At 43.9% G+C, this 12,879-nt stretch overlaps 1 protein-coding gene across 1 annotated transcript; it reads left to right on the top strand.

The window, feature by feature from the left end:
* The first annotated feature begins 1,662 nt into the window (after positions 1-1,662).
* tmem79b (transmembrane protein 79b) lies at positions 1,663-12,644 on the top strand. The gene is made up of 5 exons (XM_083661349.1): positions 1,663-1,702; positions 3,877-4,386; positions 6,711-6,905; positions 8,912-9,173; positions 11,521-12,644. Exons 2-5 carry the CDS (start codon positions 3,921-3,923, stop codon positions 11,723-11,725), a joined length of 1,128 nt encoding a protein of 375 aa, XP_083517475.1. The 5' UTR covers positions 1,663-1,702; positions 3,877-3,920; the 3' UTR covers positions 11,726-12,644.
* The last annotated feature ends 235 nt before the right edge of the window (positions 12,645-12,879 follow it).

Genomic DNA, 12,879 nt, shown 5'->3' with positions numbered 1-12,879 from the left:
AGAGAGAGACAACCTGTGTGTACCGAAATAAATCTTTTTTTGCTGCATATTTGTGTGCTGTTTTATGTTTGACTGTGAAAAAAGTAGGCTTACACTGAGACATTTTACAAAAGGAGAAATGGCTCATTCTCTCCAGAGTCATTGTCATTCATATGGTGTGTTCCATTTCTATGATTGTGTTTTCAATTTTGCACTGTGTGCTGTACATGCTTGGTAGTGTGCAGCAAATGCTTAGTTGTGTGTACTCAATGAATGGTATGTGTGTGTCATTTGAAAATATGGCTGTGTACCAAATGAAAACACCAGTTCCATTTTGTGAACAGTGAAGAGATTTGATGGCAAAGAGTCATCTTGCAAAAAGGGAGTGTCAGGTTTCATGAAATGATAGAAGGCCAGGGGCCAGTTAATATACAATCAATATACATTTTTCTGTAGCGGATTGTAGGTTTTTGGGGTGTCAGCCGGAGTTTAGTCTGACAATGTTGTGCAGACCGGATAGTTAGTTAGGTTAAGTACATACATAAGTGCCTGGGTAGCGAGCAGACGGCGGTATTTGACAATTCAGCAGCTAAATCATAGATTATTGAAAGATATTCCATATTCCAGACCGAAATGCTATAACAGAAGTGGAGTATTGGCCAGAATGACATGAACATTTGGACACTTAGGCCATGTTCACATTACAGGCAAATCCGATTTGCTGATAAAGTCATTAATCATCATTATCTTGATTGGTTTCCCAAATCTGATTTGGGAGTGTGTCCGCACTGCCACAAATCTGATTCTCAAGTCGGATCTGTGTGTCCAGACCTAAACAGCCTATATGCATGGGTTGCTATGGTAACGACGTGGGCGTCAGTAAATACATACGTTGGTGACGTGGTTTTCCTGCGCAGAAGCATTTGATGACGAGTTGCGAGTGACCTTCAAATCAGATTTGGTGGATCTGCGCGTCCGCACTCAAGTCACAGTCGAAAGCAGATTGGAAACTACCTCCATATGTGGTTTGGGACAAGTGACACAAATCAGACTTGGAGTGTCCAGACTCATAAAACCAATCTGGATAAAGTAATTAATAGGTCACTAAAGTTCACAAATCAGATTTGGCCTCCTAGTCTGAACATGGCCTTATTCAGCGGGTATCTTGCATGTTGCGTTCAGGTGCACTGTAAAAAAAAATATATATATATTTTTTTGCAATTCCATCGCGGGCCACACAGGGGGCGATGCGGCCCGCGGGCGCCAGTTGAGTATCACTGGCTCAGACTCTTATAAATTAAATTAGCCCAATTGTATTCATGTGTGATGATGTTAGTCCCCAACATCTACATTGTATCTTGTGTATGGTATGTGTGTGTGTTGAGGCTCTACTTTATCAATACAGTCATGTAGGCTAAATCTGTGATATTTATTGCAATAGTAAATTTCACTTTTTACATGTGTGTGGGTGGGGCACTTAAAGTCTGGGTCACACTGGGGCTTCACACTGTGTTAATCCCACAAAAAGATATTTAAAAAAGGAGGAGGGGGGGGGGGGGTTTCGATTGGGGAATTCTCTTCCGAGTGCGGTCAGGCGACTGGGGGGAGGGGCAGGCAGTGCGACTTCCCCTTTAAGACAATTCACCTGAACACACCTGCTGAGTGACTCACGCAGACCTCAGACAGAAGAAACAGCGACACAACACGAGCTCAACTGAGGCAAGTGAGAATTTCCTATTTTAGAGTTTTTACTCTTTGTTTTCAACAGATAGGCTAAGCCGTTTATATCTCTCTCTCCCTTTCTTTCTTTCTCTCTCTCTCTCTCTCTCTCTCTCTCTCTCTCTCTCTCTCTCTCTCTCTCTCTCTCTCTCTCTCTCTCTCTCTCTCACTCTGTCTGTCTCTCTCCCTCTGCGTGTGTCATGTGCGTGCTTGCGTGCGTTCTCTTGCTCAAAATCCGTGGGGTCTCAGTTGTTTACAGTCTGATAGAAACAGCTGAGCTGGCAGAAAGCTGCTGAATGTGCGTCATGTTCGTTTAGATCTATTTTGTAATGTCCGTAAATAGGCTAAAATAGTAGCAATTTGACTTGGACACAGTAGCCTATCTAAAGTAGGAAATGTCCGCCATTATGAAGCAACACAAACAGGGAAGTGGGCGGAGCCAGCAGCACCTGGCTCACCTGTTGAAATGGACTTTTCATGGGGTATCATTATTATGGGATGGTTATTGTTAGGCCTACCTGTCAAAATTAATGTATCTAGAGGATTTATAGCCATAATGTTGATCAAAAGCCAACCAGAAAGGCGGTGGTTGTGTTACATTTATTGAAGATTGCTTAGTCTACTGACGGTTATCAGCACCAGCAGATATTGAATGTGTAATTATTGAAGTGTGTAACAGATGTCAATCTCAAAATAATTAACTTTTACAATCAATGCAAGAAGTTGAGTTCGATTTCCAGTTTTACCGGTTCGGTTCGGTGTACGAGCCCAAACCGGTTTGATCACGTGCGAACCGAATAAAAAACGTGTTTTTTTTATTTTTTTTAATAAAAAAAAAGTAGTGCCAATCCATTCTGATTGCACTATTTTTCATATTAGCCTATTCTCAAGTTGCACTAGTAGGCAAAAGTCTTATTTTGTTTTGTTGTTTTATGTTGATGTTTGAAGAAAAGTTAAGCTGAATAGTTATGAGAAATAAAAACAGTGTGTTGTTACAGTTAAATGGTTCTGCTTATTTTCATTCAGTGTTAGTGCTGGTTGGCATACCAGCTTAGCGGTGCATTATCGCCACCAACTGCAGTCGCATTACAGTCATTTATGGGCTACACTATATATATATATATATATATATATATATATGTGTATATGTATGTACTCATATGGCGGGCCCGCCAGGCCAACGAGGAGCCTGCCAGGCCAGAAAAAAGTTTGGGGGAAATGTTATTTTTTTTATTTGACTATGTCGGACTTGCTGTGCTTGTTTGCGACTTGCATGCAGCTAGCCAGTGGCCACTTCATGTGTTGCGAACGGACTACGTCACGTGTTGTCTCCAAGGAGACGAGACGGGAGACCCATGCCTGGCGCAAAGATGGTGGATGCACCAGAAAGCTAAGAACCAAAGTAAGCTAAGCTGGTTAACGTGCTTTGAGTTTTGAAATAAGGAAACGTTAAACGTCTAGCCGTGTCTGTTGCCTGAGATCCGTGCTGGCGTGTGCGCGCGCTGATGCGTGTGTATGAGAGAGAGAAGGAGAAAGTTACTGCAGACTAACAAACTGGTTAGCAGCACTTCAAGAAGACAAAACGGTGTTTTACAACACGCAGGCTTACTGGATATTTCCACGTAATGTTATAATCCATACTGCCTTAATGATCAATGATCAATGCCAGCACCCTGCGTGGTAACCTGCCGCCATCGGTGTATGAATGGGTGAATGTACCTACTGACTGTAAAGCGCTTTGGATAAAAGCGCTATATAAATGCAGGCCATTTACCATTTACCATCAATATTGCGGTAACGTCACATTACAACATCCAATGTATCCTATCCACCTGATGTGTTGTTGCTAGGCAACAGCCAGCATCTGTCATTAAGAGTACACCATAACAGATACAGAACAGTCTGTTACACCATGTGACACCATCATGGTCCATGATGGCATGGTCCAATTTTACTGCAAGCCAAGGAAGATAAATGGCAGCAGTGATTCATGACAGTCACCACTTAAGTGAATGATTCCAGTGTTTTGTGTCTGCCTGGTATCTGTCATCCCGCACGCCGTGTCGGTTTTAATGTTTGTTTCTTTGGGTCCCTCCAGGCCTGAAAAAAAATCTATGGGAATCACTGGGCTGGTCTATAAAGAATATAAAATAATTGAAGATGTGTTGTTCCCTGCAGGTCTCAGATCAGCAGGAGGAACTCTCTCTGACCCTGTGAGGGAGATGTCCCAGGCACTGGGGGACGAGGGGACCAAGGAGATGGAACCAAAGACGGGGGGGAGAGAAAAGGAGGCGAACATGGAGCCTGCTACACTCCAATGGCCCGGAGACCGAGAGAGAGGGACCAGAGAGAAACGGGGAGAGTGCAGGAGTGAGGGAGCAGAGAGCCGGACGGAGAGCGACAGAGAGCTGCTGGCAGGAGAGGAAAGTAGGAGAGGAACAGAGGAGGAGGAGGAATCAGGCCTGGGGAGCAGAGAGGAGCAGGAAGGAGAACATCAAGAGAACTTCCTGCCAGAGAAAGCAGCTCAGGTCTTCAGCCCAGCCGGCACCTGGCCCAGGGAGACTGAGGCATTCTGGGATATGGAGTCCGAGAAGAGCCCCTTCCTGGGTCCCAGAGGAGAGCAGGCCTACCAGGACCAGGACTACCATGGCCAGGCCTACAAGCAGGACTACCAGCAGGACTCTATATGTGAGCAGCAGCCTTTCTTCCGTCTCTAGTGTCTAATAATAACAGTAATGTTGGACCTGTAGTAAAATTATGGGTGGGTATTATTTGATCTCTTATGTGGATGTTAAAGACGAAATGAACCCAACGGAACCCAAGTGGCGCGTGGGTCGGAGTCACGTTTCAGACTGAAAACATAACTTGTCTGAGATGACAGGTTGAGAGGCGGGTCATAGTAGCAAGTCAATTATTTTATTTGACAATTCTAGGGACTGGATTTGGCTTTGGCCAATCCTGGCGTGTTCCGCCCCCAAATCGAGTGGGATTCAGCGTGTTGTGGCGCTACGCGAGTTAGAGCCGCAGGCAGCCAGCTGCCTTTGTGTGGAGTGGAGAGTGCAGCCTGTCGACCTGGGGCCGGGGTCTGAATTCGGCCTTCACTACGTTAACTAACGTTATCCTGGAATGTGATTTTAACAAGCCAGTTACATTTCTTTGCATTCTTAAACCCCTTTTAGACTAGTCAAAAATCCCACTTAATATCCACAAACTAGTGTAATTTTCTTCAGTCTAAAAGGTTCCAAGCTGGGCCGTTTACCCGATAGAGCGACCCTGCAAGTGAGGTGGGGTTTTTTACGCGGCGGCTCTGATCCGGCTGGCGATATAAATCTTGGCGGTGGTCCAACCCGTGATTTTCCGTGAGTTGCCGCCCATTTTCCAGCGTGAGTCAATGAGAGTCAGTTGTTCCCACAGGCTGAAATTCGAAAGTGTCTCTCGTCCTCACGCACGAGTGCACCCCACAAAGCTCACGAGCCCAGCCCCAGGCAGCACGAGTGCACCCCACAAAGCTCACGAGCCCAGCCCCAGGCACATAGACTGCGTCAAGTCAGCCAGAATGTAAGTAGTTCGTCCGCTTTAGCTCTTTCAAAATAAATCCCTCGTTGTAACGTTCACATTTTGAGTCATGCTTCACAGCTTCACTATTATGTAATCTTAACATCAAAACAAGTATTTTGATACAATGTTTGCTGCTTCGTTTGTTGAAACACCTTTTTCTCTTCCAACGTGCATCAGCGAGGCTATTTACTTGTTTAAATGACATTAGTTTGACATTTTTATCTGGAAGTTTATTTTGTTTTGGGTGGCCTGACACTACTGCACCACCTAGGGCAGCCGTGAGAGAAGAAGGGAAAAGGGAGGGGGAAGAGACAGCCTGCAGCGGTGGAGAAACGCGGGTTAAGAGTGTGATATAAAAGTTTAAAAGGCGATGCTGCTGCTTCCTGGTTAACAAAAACATGTGTACTACTAGTGGGACTTTTGATGTAAAAAGGTATTAGACCGTTTGCTTTATTTTGTAATGTTACATACAATTGGCCAAGTTATTAGTTAGTTTATGGGCTAGAAATTCTGCCAGGTTACAGGCACTAGGCGCCATTTTCTACTTCATTTGGAGGAGAAAATTCTCCTGAAATGAAGATAGATTGACAGCTGCAATGCCGTGATATGATTGGTTGAAATGGGGTAGAAATCTACTATGTGACGTCTGCAAACTGTAGATTACTGTTATGAATGAAACCTTGAAAAATTAACTTTTGGTGTGAAAAAGTGGGAAAAACTAAAGAAATTAGATTTTTGTGATTTCTTTTTGCATACGTTATTAAAGGTGCAATGAATACCCAGTTATTTGAACTAAAAGAAAAGAAAAATCTTTTTTGGGTTCAGCTCGTCTTTAACTTGCTGCTTAGACTCTTGTGGGATGATCGACTGAGTGACAGCATCTTCTGGGTTATCAAGTGGGCGCTCTCTTTCCTTGATGTTTCGCTGATAGGCCCATGACCCTCAGAGGGTTCTGCAGTGAATCCCAGTTTTTTTTATTTTTCCTACTTCTTCATCTCTGAATATTGACATAACCGCTACGCTGCATCCTGACACTAAGACAAATCCCTCGTATGACATTTGCATATTGTAGCAATAAAAGTGATTCTGATATATCACGGTATCATGGTTCATGTATGCAGAATCACATTAAATAATCAAATTTAATGTTCATCTCATTGAACTGGATGGTATTGTTAGGTGTGATGTCAAACAAAACTGAATGATTCAAATCATGTTCCTACTAGGGCTGTGCAAAAAAAAATGTCTCTTTGTCTTTCTTTTTTTTTATCAAATTTTTATTTTATTTCCATACTAGAGGACAAATTCAGTTTGACAAGACAAGATCATTAGTTGTTACATCCATTTACAGGAGCATGAGTCATTTTAACATAAGCATACAAAGAATGTACCGTAATACTCTTTCTCCTGCTGTCTCTTTGTCTTTCTGCCTGCCTGTCTTGTCTGTGTTCCAGGTGGACGTGTCTGTCCCAGCAGGGCGGCGCTGAAAGTGGGCGTGTCTTTGTTCCTCTCAGCGCTCTTCTTCCCCTTCCTGGTTTGGGGCGGCTTTGTCTTCCTGCCGTTTGACGCCCCGCTGCTGGATGGCGCCCCCCTCAGGCTGGTCTACACGCTGCGCTGCTCCGTGTTTGCCAGCGCACCCATTGTCCTGGGTGAGCACAGCTTGAGGAAACCAAACTCACTAAACTAACCCTAACCAACCACTAAACTACCCCTAACTAACCACTAAGCGAACCCTAACCCCAACTAACCATTAAATTAACTCTAGCCCTAAACTAACCACTAAATTAACCCTAACTCTAACTAACCACTAAACTAATATATATATATATATATATATATATATATATATATATATTAGTTTTATTAGGTTATTAGTTTAGACGCTAACAGAAAAGTATCTCACACACACTCACCCATACGTGAAAAGAAAAGAGTAAAGACAATAGATGGCAGGAGCGGGAGAGACAACATGTCTTCCTTGTTTGGAGTTAAACTAATCACTACATTAACCCTAGCCAATCACTAAACTAACCCTAATGCTAACTAAACCTAAACTAACCCTAACCCGTCCTGGGTGAGGAGAAGAGGAAACCATACAACTAAATAAAACAAGCAAATAGTCTCCATGTTGTCAACCGTTGGGTCAGTCAGTGATATGAGCGAAATTGAGTGAAATATTTGGGGGAAATGACAGGACAGATTGACCATATTCTGTTGCCTACTCCTCACAATTACAAGTTACCCACCTTATTTTTGAATGCCCCGCTGTAAAATTGTTCTGGGTGCAAGGTCCGGTCAGGTCGGGTCCGGTCCGGTCGGGTCCGGACTGATTGTTGCAGCTGGTTAACGTTACTTGTACTCGGCGCATTTCCTTGTCGAACTCGACACTGAAAAAAGTTGCTTGTCACAAAGAAATAACACTCGTTTGACACTTTATTTGAGGGAATGTAATAATGTTATTTATCACATCCACTAACCTGTTTCTCTTTGAACAACTCTGGATATTTATCGGTAAATTTGGCCAAGCTGGACGTGAATGGCTGCCTTCGCCTGCAGCTTTGACACTGTTTACAGATGGGCTATGTTGTGTCCATGTCAACAACGTAACGGTGGGAGGGCTCACTCACACTGGCTGCAGTTTGTTTTTAAATGTATTTTCTTTAATTATCCTTCATACTTAAAAGAACTCTTAATTCCATTTAGATCATCATATAGTCTCAGGCATGCTGAGCATCCATTCTTTTTCGTTCCTAGAATTCACAAAGAAATTGGACGTCGTGCATTTAAATTTAAAGCTCCATCTGACTGGAACAATTTGCCTTCCTCACTTAGATCTATCACATCTTTTCATTCCTTCAAGGCATCTCTCCTCACTTATCTTCAAACAACCTGCTCCTGCTTCTAATTATGTTTGAGATTTTGAAATAACTTGCTCATGATACTTCATGCATGTAATTTCACCCTATCTGGGTATGTGTACACTTACATTATCTATTCTCACTGTATGTATTATGCTATCTTTGGGGACTAAGGGGTTGGGGAGTGGCTAGGCCTGGGAGAGCTTATGTGTATGTATGAGTGTATTTGTATATATATATATATATATATATATACACACTCACTCCAACTCAGCTCATTTACATAAAACAGAAGCAGGGCTTAAGACTGGGTTAACTGGTGCACCAACTTTTTCCTTTAGGAGAACTATAAACTGTTTGTTTTATGTAACACCTGTTTTTTTCTGTATATTTGTGCTAAGGACCCCCTCGAAAACGAGATGGTTCATCTCAAGGGGTTTATCCTTCTAATAAATTTGAAATTACACCGGAAGAAGCACCCATATTTAACATAAGGCATCATGGCAGCTAGGAATAAGGTGGATATCTTGAAAAAGTAACTGTAATCATCTTGTTTTTACTCGGTACAGTACAAAATATAAGAACTACAATACACAATAAGTCCCTACCTTACACAATGTACACTACGATACTTTTTTCATATTTTTTTTTAATTCATAACATAATACAATACTACAATAATAAAGATATGATAACTTATAACTGTATTGCTTTACCACTGGGTCCCCATTCATTGTCAATGCTGCCCCCTAGCGGTACAAAGTCAACATTACAGTGTGACTCCCTCTTCCCCACAGGCTGGCTGGTGCTGGGAGTGAGTCGGCTGAGGGCGGGTGCAGTGCGCCCCCTGGAGGCCAGGGGGCAGCTGGAGCATGGTGGTCAGGTGGAGGTGAAGGAGGACAAGGCTCGGATGGAGGTGGAGGTGCACCGGCGCTTCGTGTCAGACTCCGCCTCCCTGTTCATCCTGTTCTTCCTGCAGCTGGTCGTCATGGCGATGTACCTGAGCCAGGAGCAGCTAAAGCTGGTTCCTCTGCTGACCATCATCTTCGCCCTGGGACGGTAAGCCCCACCCCCTCACTTCAGCACCGCCCCCTCGCTTCACCCCCACCCCTTGCTTCAGCCCCGCCCACTCGCTTAAGCCCCACCCCCTCATTTCAGCTCCACACACTCACTCCAGCTCAGCTCATTTACATAAAACAGAAGCAGGGCTTAAGACTGGGTTAACTGGTGCGCCTAACTTTTTCATTTAGGAGAACTCTTAAATGAGAATTTATATTTTTTAGACACCCGGACCTTATTTCCATCTTAAAATATGATGTTAAACTCGCCCAGATAACTTTGGGTACATTCAGATCGCCTGGGAAGATATTGAGCCATGAGTAGAGTCCTGTAAAAGGCGAAAACAGGGCATACCTAATGCTTCTATTTACATCTAGTAAACGTCTTATTTTCTGATACGCAGCGGCACATATCATTATTATATCATAGATGCAATGGCAGAAAATGAACGATGGTCGATGGTCCGTCACATTGATAGTAGTCTCTCCCCAGACTCAAATATGACGTTGAATCGCTGCGCTCCGCATACTACATAAGTGAGTCTGTGCCAGTTAACAGCCACTGCTGGTTTTTGAAGGCGGGTTGAAATTGAATGAGTGACAGGTTGTAGCACCGATGAGAGCGGTTCGAAAAAAGGCTGCGCCTCCTGTGTCGTCTGATCGCAAAGTCGTTACTGATTGGAGAGGACTGAATCCACCACTGGCATATCACTGGCCAAGTGAACGGTTCCCTCCCATAACCAGCCCTCTGAGGGAAAGCGTCCCAGACCCAGAGAGAGATCTGCAGCATGCAGTAACATAGTGTAGCAGCGTAAGAACTCTCATGGGTCTGGCGTTGAGACTACATTGATAGCAGCTCCTCACCCTCCCACTCCTTGTAATCCATACGTTATTCCAGACCGGCTCAAATGAATACACGCGGCCATTGAATTCATCGTCCATAATCTTGAGATCAGATATTATCAGCCAGCGGTGTCTAGCATGCTACATATCGACTGCTCTGAGCTCTGAAATCTGCCTCGCAGGGCAGAGTTCGAGCTCAGAGCAGCAGATCTGTAGATAGACTGCTCTGAGCGCTCAGAGCAGCACACCCTCACCACCCGCGGCGTCCCAGTCAGGAATCGAACCCAGGACCTTCTCGCTGTGATGCGACAGCGCTACCACTGCGCCACCGTGCCCCCACAAGTCATTCTTTGCTAAAGACCTTTTTGCATGTGGCAGGCTCTGGCTCTGAGTCAGATGACGCTATCTCTGCTGAAGATGTTGGGTCAGGATTAAAAGCAAATTTATACTGACTGCGGAGTGTCCGGTGTCCGCGGTGTTCACGGCAAGACCGTTGTCTCCGCAGAGGAACATCCTTTCATGGTAAATGCGGTAGGAGTGCAGTGTCTGCAGAGAGCGGAGAATCCCCCTCCAGGCTCCCGTTGTGTTTTTAGCACGAATGCAAATGTCACATCAGTTCTTCCGTGTGTGATCCTGATTTATATCGGCGAATAATCAATCCTAGTGCAATTGTAGGCTATTTTCAGTTTGTTTTGAGCAAGTAAGTTTGTTGTCTTCTTGTTTTTGTGCTTTGCATTTCATTTTTTCGATCTCAAATCAAGTTTTTACTGACGTAGAAAATTGTAGGCTATTCAGACTTTTTTTCCCAAAAACACTGAGCCAAGGCAGCTTGTTATGGGAGGAATTATTTTCCCACCGCCATCCCCACTCTTTCCTTTCACCTTTTTTTTTGGCTTTCACAAATTTGTCCCGACGTTTCTTCCACTTTTGTTTACAGATGTCAGGATCTGTTGACAAAACTCTACCAATTTCCCTCCACGAATTATTAGTAATCTGTAGGTCTTTGTAGTCTCGGGTGGATGAATCATACACATTTCTGTATTTCTGTACTTCTTCTGCCAGGCGATGCTCAAACCCGTTCATTTTGCACTGATTTCGCCGATGACTTGCTCAGTTTGTGGAGGCTTCTTCCCTATACAAACCATAGCAAACATTAGCCAATCATAGCCTCGGAATTGACTGCACAAGCTCGCGGCGGGCTCCGCGGAGTTAAATTTTTTGAGAGGAGCGAGGAGCTCCGTGCAGTCCCTCCGCAGAGCCTGTGCGGAGCGCCGCGCTTGCCGCACAGAGCCTCCGCGAACACCGGACACTCCGCAGTTAGTATAAATTAGCTTTAACGGTAACATTACAGGTGTAATGTCTGGGCCTTTCAGACAAGGGACAGGTCTGACTGTGTGTGTGTGTGTGTGTGTGTGTGTGTGTGTGTGTGTGTGTGTGTGTGTGTGTGTGTGTGTGTGTGTGTGTGTGTGTGTGTGTGTGTGTGTGTGTGTGTGTGTGTGTTACAGGTTGTGTTACTGGCTGTGTGCGTCTCTGGGAAGCAGTGTTCGGGGCTTTGGTTTTGGCCTCTCCTTCCTGCCCAGCGTGGCTATGCTAGCTGCTAACATCTACTTCATCTTCACTGTGGAGGCTGCGGGGTCCATCTTCATCTCCACGGAAACGTCTCCAGACCCGCCTCCTCCCCCTGCTGGGAGACAGAGGTTCTGGGGATAAGGGAGGGGGGAGGGGGGGGGGGGGGTGGTGCAGCATGATACTGTTGTACAACCGATAAATCGGTGCATCCCTAAATAGTAAGAAAATTAAATATTTACTTGGGGAAACAGACGGATGCCAAGAGCCTATCTTTTTCAATTCAACAGGTTACAAGACAAGCAAGCAAGCCGGTTAGTCAGTTTAAACTAGAACCAAGCCGGTTAGTCACAGTTTAAACTAGACCTAAACTGGGTAATCTCAGTTTAAACTAGAACAGGGTGAGATAAGTTAAGGCCCCATCACTGTCACTCCTTACAAAGTAAAATGAAGACTTTAGGTCAAACTGTCTGGGGGTCTGTTTGCTCTTCGGGTGTCAGGTCCTCGTGTCGTTTTTCACCTGGATTCTTCATTGGTTTTCCCACAGGCCGGGTCCTTAAAAAGCCTTAAATGTAACTTGTTTATACCTGTAGACACCCTGAAACAGATTAAATACAGGGTGGCCGTGGGTCAGGTCCTTAAAAAGCCTCTGTTTATACCTATAGACACCCCTAGACAGATTAAATACAGGGTGGCTGCGGCCGGGTCAGATCCTTAAAAAGTCTTACATTTAGCTTGTTTATACCTGTACACACACTGGTTCCTGCAGGGTGGCCATTTTTATAAAGTCTTAAAATTTAACTTGTTTATACCTGTACCCTTCAGTGTGGCCCTCTTTAAAAAGTCTTACATTTAGCTTGTTTGTACTTGTACACACACACTGGTCCCTGCAGGGTGGCCATCTTTAAAAAGTCTTAAATTTAACTTGTTTAACTAACTTTAGTCTAACTACTACTACTACTAGTTTAACTACTGCTTTAGTTTAACTTTAGTCTTTCGGAAGAGACTAAAGACACACCTTTTCAGGCTCCATCTGGGTCTTTCTTGAACTAACTTCTTTCTATACAGTGTGTATGTATATATATATATATATATATATATATATATATATATATATATATATATATATATATATATATATATATATACTAAACTAAACTTGTACCACTGTTCCTTCAGAAGTTGTAGTTGTCACACAATGTTACATAGTTGATTGCTCTATTGCTGACAAAAATGTGTTACTGTAAGTCGCTTTGGATAAAAGCGCCTGCCAAATGACGTAATGTAATGTAATGTAA

Source organism: Poromitra crassiceps (genome assembly GCF_964638095.1).
Source record: "Poromitra crassiceps genome assembly, chromosome: 26".
In the NCBI taxonomy this organism is placed as follows: domain Eukaryota; kingdom Metazoa; phylum Chordata; class Actinopteri; order Beryciformes; family Melamphaidae; genus Poromitra; species Poromitra crassiceps.
Note: the sequence above shows the minus strand (reverse complement) of the source record. Positions and strands in the feature narration are given on the sequence as shown.

Bases quoted from the DNA above. Each gene is read 5' to 3' on its own strand.
- tmem79b (XM_083661349.1), top strand. From the start codon at position 3,921: ATGTCCCAGGCACTGGGGGACGAGGGGACCAAGGAGATGGAACCAAAG. The intron at 4,387-6,710 runs GTGAGCAGCAGC...TCTGTGTTCCAG, and splicing joins CTACCAGCAGGACTCTATAT to GTGGACGTGTCTGTCCCAGC. The intron at 9,174-11,520 runs GTAAGCCCCACC...TGTGTGTTACAG, and splicing joins ATCATCTTCGCCCTGGGACG to GTTGTGTTACTGGCTGTGTG.